Raw genomic sequence first — 6,000 nt, 5'->3', positions numbered from 1 at the left:
GGAATTAAGATATAAGCTGTATATTAAAAATTTTCACAATTTTCACACAAAGGTTTTGGTTCATTTAACCCTCTAAATATTATCCGATCGCCATCTCAAATTGCAAGCTTCTCCTTTGTGATATACTCTTACCATATTTAAAATTACGTGTTAATCGGACTATTATTGAGACCTACAGAGCCGCTAGAAAATTGGATAAATATTATGTTTTTGGTCCATTTCACCCGCTAAATATTTTACGATCATCACCAATAAGAATAGGGATCTATTCTGATCTGAACCCGACCTCCATACAAATTTTCGTGACGATCGGTCCATAATTGCGGCCTGGAGCGTGTTTACAATTTATAATGGACAGACGGACGGACACACATCTCAAAATCGCTTTATCTCGTTGAGATATGAAGATTGGGGGTCTCCGACGAATATTTCGCGGTGTTACATGAATTTTTACCAAAACAAACTTATAATACCCTTTTCCACATTGTGGTATAGGGTATAAAGATTAACATACACATACCTACCATTAATTTGGAAATTATAACATAAAATATATAAAATATACTCACCACGGGAATGACGAAATTTGTGCACAAAAAAACACTGAACACTTCAACAGCTCTAACACAACCGACTAAATTTTTCACTTCTGTCTATTATCTTTAAAACTAACGGGAATTGTCGTTACTTTGACAGATTACTTATAGACAAAAAACCGGTTTAAAGAAGTTTTTCTTAATAAACACATTGACGCACGGGAATGACGAAAAAATTGGGACACGACTAAAATGTCTCAAAAACATAAATTAAAAAATAAAATTATATTTATGAAATCAAAATTGGCTTGGTTCATTCTTCTAGAATAACTCGGCGTACTTCATTTATATATTTTAATAAATTAATGAATATCAGTGTTTTTTAAACACAAAACGGTTGGGGACACGCACGGTAATGACGTTTTGCACCTTGCGACCAATTTTTTTGGATATAAATATATAAAATGTTTTATTTTGTTTTTCGGACCTCGTTAAAGGACATCTTGTTTTACTTATTATGTTTCTAAAAATTTAATTTTTTTTTCGGGATACAGAAACTGGTCTTTTCGCAATATTCACCCATATATGTACAATTCATTGAATTTTAAAAAATCTAAAATATTTAAAATTGTAAAATTGTTTTGGTCAAAAATTTTAGTCTTACATTAAACAGCCGATTAAAAGTCAGCTGGCCAAATTTAAAAATCAGTCACAGAACTGTCAAAATATCACTCTCAACTCGCTCTCTTTTACTGAACAATTCTGTTATCGGACAACATTCAGTAATGTGTCGTTTCCACGGTACGTCGTTCGTTCTCTAGTCATTGTTCGACCCATAACTACGAATCAATTACTTACATATTTCCCCACACAAAATTCTATGAACGCACGACGATTTTTCTACGTTGTTCGAGTAGAAATACTCTCTGAACGACGAATAAAAAAGTCTCATCCCTAACAACTGAGAGAATTTATCGAAAAAATTAATTGTGACATGTCTAAATTCAAAAATGAAAGATTTATTGAAAACACAAACATTTTTGGAAAAAAAGTGAATGAAAATTAATGAACTAAACATTTTATATAGATGCAAAAGGAAGAAGGTTGTGTTTCCTTCTTAATTTCACAAACATTTCTTGTCCATTATTTCAAAACCGCGTAAAAAAATGAGAAACAAATAACTGAAAGTCTGTATACACAAACATGGTTTTGACATGTCTCTCTCTCTCTTTAATTTTGAAAATAGAAACATATAAAAATATATTGAAAATCCAAAATTCTTCAGAATTTATGGAAAAATTAGTGAAAAGTGTGTAGTTAAATATAGAAGATACATTTGAAGGTATTTGATTTGATTTTCCTGTTCATTTAATGTATATTTTATGTGTTTTCGGTTCAAATTTACATGGAAACAAAAACGAATGGTGTCGTGGAAACGGGTTAATTCGTGTACGTCGTTCGACTGGCGAACAACGTAATTGAAACGTTCGTGTGAACATGACATAACAATTTGTTCAAATTTGTACAATTTTTTGTGTTATCGTACAAACCTATTGAGTAAACGAACACACCTACTGTCCACCATGAAAAGTCGTTTATCTATTTTCTTCATAACCTAAAGTCGACATCGATATTTCGACTTTGCCAAACCAAATCGACGAAAGTCGACTTGCGTATCCCTAGTCGTTTGTTTATCGCGTATTGTTTAAAAGGTGGTAGTGGAATTCGATTTTTTCGGTTGTACGGTTGCTTTGCGGTAATATTACGGTAAACGGCAAACGTAAAGTGCGTTCGTTTTTTTTTTGATTTTTCGTTTTGTTCGGCATTTTGTTGTAGTTTTCGGTTCTGTTAAATTTTTCGGTTAAGACCGGCATTCGTTTTGTTTGAATGAAGAAACCGAAGGAGGGAAAAAGAAAAAAAGGGTATTTGCTAATTAAATTTAATTAAAACCCCTCTCATAATAATAATGCTGTTGTTGTTTATGTTGTTAAGTGTATGTGATGCGGCGTGCGTGTGAGTGTTTGGTTTTTTGTGTTAATTGAAGTTCTAAATGAAGAAGAAGTTCGTAACAACTTCTATAACAGAGCAAAGTTGTTGTTCTTTTTGTCAAACAACAACCGGTTCCTTTCTAACACAAGAAGAAGAAGAATTGAATATCCTCTTGATTGATCAGCATTATTAGTACGTTGCCGGTTAACGCGAACAGTAATAAAAATTAAAACAGCATGATACAAATACAGCGAAATACAAATTGTGCAAGAATTAATAATAACAACAACCGGCACAGAACAACGTGAAAAAAGGAAATTATCAGCAGGCGTTTAACTTACCTCTACCTACCTACCACATAACTACCATCAGCCAACCTTGCAATCGGCAAAAAAATAAATAAACAGAGCAGTGAAAAATTTTGTAGAGTACGCATAAAAATAACAGAAAAAACCCATCAACGCTTCGATACACCTTTTTAGTGTGTTCATTGGTCTCTTTTTTGTTGCCTTTCATTTTGTGTACTTTTTGTTTGTTCTTTTGCGCGATACCAACAAAGAAAGATACCAATAAAAATAATAAAAAAAGTTCTATCACTTTTTTGTCTTGAGGCCAAGAATAAATATCACCTGATGTTGTTGTTGTAATAAAAAGTTTGTTTAACGAGAAATCGGTGGTGAAAATAAGGCGTTTGGCATATAATCATCATCATTATCATCTAAAGTCTCATCTCTTGCCCCCCTGCCATCTGTCAAATAACAAACCTACACATCTGACATTCATTCATTTTTTTCGTAAGGGGCAGCAATCTTGCAGTTCTTCGTAGATACTCATACCTCCTCGGAATATTTTCATTCTAATTAATATTATTATTTGTTAGTGCCATCCAACAAAGCTCTGCTGCATCATTTAAAGTGCCTTTTTCAAAAATTTGTGTGCCTTAAAACAACTGCCCATTTACTTGTTTGCTGTCGACGTTGACGCCAGCCAAAGCAGCAGCAGAACTTGCTGCAAAAACTCAGAGACAACCAAACAATCAACCAGCAAGCCAGTGTTTTGTGAAGTACAAAAGGCAATTAATTGTATAACAACAATAAGAATAATTGTAACAGTGCAACAACAACAAAAATAATAACGATAATCATCACCATCATCGTCGTCGTTATCCGAAGAAAACTAGTGCCAAGATCAGTGTCAACATTTGCGCCAACCACGGCGGCCGGCCGTAGTCATATGTAAACACAACAGAAAAGAAACCAACAAGAAGAAAAAACCAACAACAAATGACAAAGGAGGCAACATTCGGTTGCAACAAGAATAATAAATATCTACACAACACAGCCAGTCCAGTAGCAGCAGGCAACAAACAACGACATACTACAAGAATAACAAAAACAAAGGTCACCAAAAGAACTTCTCTTGCCGAGAGAGAGAATAAGAAAGAAAAAACGAGACCTCCAAAGAAAGACAGGAAGGGAGTGAGACTAAATATTAACAATAAAAATACATACAAAGGGATCCCCATAATCCCCACATAACACAAGAACAACAATAACAAAGGTCATCACGCAAACAACTTCGTTTATGAAAAACGAAATTCCCCAGAGAAAGTAAGTGAGAGTAAACATTACTCTTACTAAAAACACAAAGGGATCCATGAGTAAGGGTCGATAGAACAATAACAAAGGTCGTCAAATGAACTTCGTTTAACGATAGCGAAAATAACGAATGTCCCCATAGAAAGGAAGGGAATGAAGGAAGTAAATATTAATTGAAAAAAACTCGTACAAAGGTATCCCAATGGCCCCATAAAAATTCTATAAAAACCGGAAAATGATAAACAACTGAGAGGGATACGAATAACAGAGACTTCCAGAGAATGTGATAAAGGTTTGTAAAACCTCAACATGAAACAATAACCCAGGTCGCCTCAAAATATCGTTTAACGAAAGTGGAAATTTAAAGAAGAGGATTTTCGAATGCTCAGCTCAAACAAAGAAACGAAGTAATAAGTCGCAAAGACGAGACCACCCTTCAAAAGGAATTAAATATAACAGCAAATCCAATAACTGTAAAGACTTACATTTTTCAAAAGTTCTCCATTAACATAATAAACGAGTCTCCACATAACCAAAAGGATCTAAAATCGTACGAGATCGAATTTTTTGCGGGTTTTGTGTTGCATGTCTCTTGCATATTTTGAGGAGCTAAATTGAGGGGGAAAATTAAATAAATTTCTCCCAACAAAATATTGCATAAATTAATGTGTTTTGAAACATCGTAAACCCCATCTCCCATTTATGTAGAGTGCCGCCTGCCTATGCCCTTAACCGTTCCTGCTGTTGCCACTCAACAATATTACCCCAACACCCACCACAATGCATATCCCTTTACTATCAAATTCAAAAATGCGTCGCACCTCACTGAGCCGCAATCATTACTTTGTTATTGGCCTCTTTCTGGGTCTTGTCCTATCATTTTATGTTCCACAAGACATATGGGAATTGGTCCAGCAAGAGGAGTGCCCTCAGGAAGCTGCCGAAAATAGTCTTATTGAAAAATTTGGCCAAGAATTTGAACCACATTTGAATTTAATCAATAAACCATTAGCGGCCAAGAAAACGGTAAGTACATGCCATCGTTTTTTTAATGGGGGGAAGGGGGTGTGATCTTTTTTTGACAAGTTATTGGTAAATCAAGTTGGAAATTAATGGTCAAAAGAATTTTAGATTAAACGTGGAGTTGTACCTAATAAAGTTTAGGTGGGACACCAAATGTTCACAAGAAATCTTTGTACTTTGCCTGAAAGAGGCTGTGCGGTGTAAATAAACGAAAACACAAGTAAAAAAAAGTATCAGTCGGCTATGCCGACATACATAGATATACCCTCAGCCTGTGTGAATTGAAACCATTTTTTCCCAAAAAACGTATGTATTAGGGGGTGTTTCAAATGTTTGTGAATATGAACCGACAAACCTCGGGTAGCTGCCTTTAACATTCGTTAAAGGTATATAGTTAAAATTTGCCGCGCGTTTTCCCATAAGAACGTTAAAAACTTGGGTTTGGGCGCCGGGTTAGTAGCCCTTCCCTAGAAAAAAGCCTCCCACTATGAAAAAAAGAAAAACAAATCCCTCTAAAGTTGACGTCCCCCGCAGCTGCGAATCTGCACCTGGAATGTTCGCACCTGGAGAATGTGCAGTTTACTGCCTTACATGAAATGCGATGGAATGAGAAAGGCGTCACAGCAACACCTAAAGGCGACGCCCTGTATTATAGCTGCCATGACATAAAGCATAAGTTTGGTTGCGGATTTGTAGTTGGTGGGAGGTTAAAACACCTGGTCTCCAGCTTCACCAGTGAATGAAAGGCTTGCTACAATTCGAATAAAAGCAAAATTCTTCAACATCAGCTTTATTTGCGCTCATGCTCCCACTGAAGACAAGAACAAACAGACCAAAGGTATATTTTATGAGCG

At 35.3% G+C, this 6,000-nt stretch overlaps 1 protein-coding gene across 4 annotated transcripts in view; it reads left to right on the top strand.

The window, feature by feature from the left end:
• Positions 1 to 2,153: 2,153 nt before the first annotated feature.
• The window catches only part of Chpf (Chondroitin polymerizing factor), a 129,813-nt gene continuing 125,966 nt past the window's right edge, over positions 2,154 to 6,000 (top strand). The window contains exons 1-3 of one of the 4 annotated variants that reach the window (XM_073973857.1): positions 2,237 to 2,458; positions 2,529 to 2,953; positions 3,406 to 5,149. In XM_073973857.1, coding sequence (XP_073829958.1) covers positions 4,904 to 5,149 — 246 coding nt within the window. In that variant the 5' untranslated portion in view covers positions 2,237 to 2,458; positions 2,529 to 2,953; positions 3,406 to 4,903. Of the gene's footprint in view, positions 3,179 to 3,405; positions 5,150 to 6,000 lie in introns of all 4 variants that reach the window. The other 3 variants (XM_073973858.1, XM_073973855.1, XM_073973856.1) reach the window with 3 other exon arrangements.

The sequence above is a fragment of the Musca autumnalis genome, unplaced genomic scaffold (genome assembly GCF_047663935.1).
Source record: "Musca autumnalis isolate F117 unplaced genomic scaffold, ASM4766393v1 scaffold_3, whole genome shotgun sequence".
Classification (NCBI taxonomy): domain Eukaryota; kingdom Metazoa; phylum Arthropoda; class Insecta; order Diptera; family Muscidae; genus Musca; species Musca autumnalis.
Note: the sequence above shows the minus strand (reverse complement) of the source record. Positions and strands in the feature narration are given on the sequence as shown.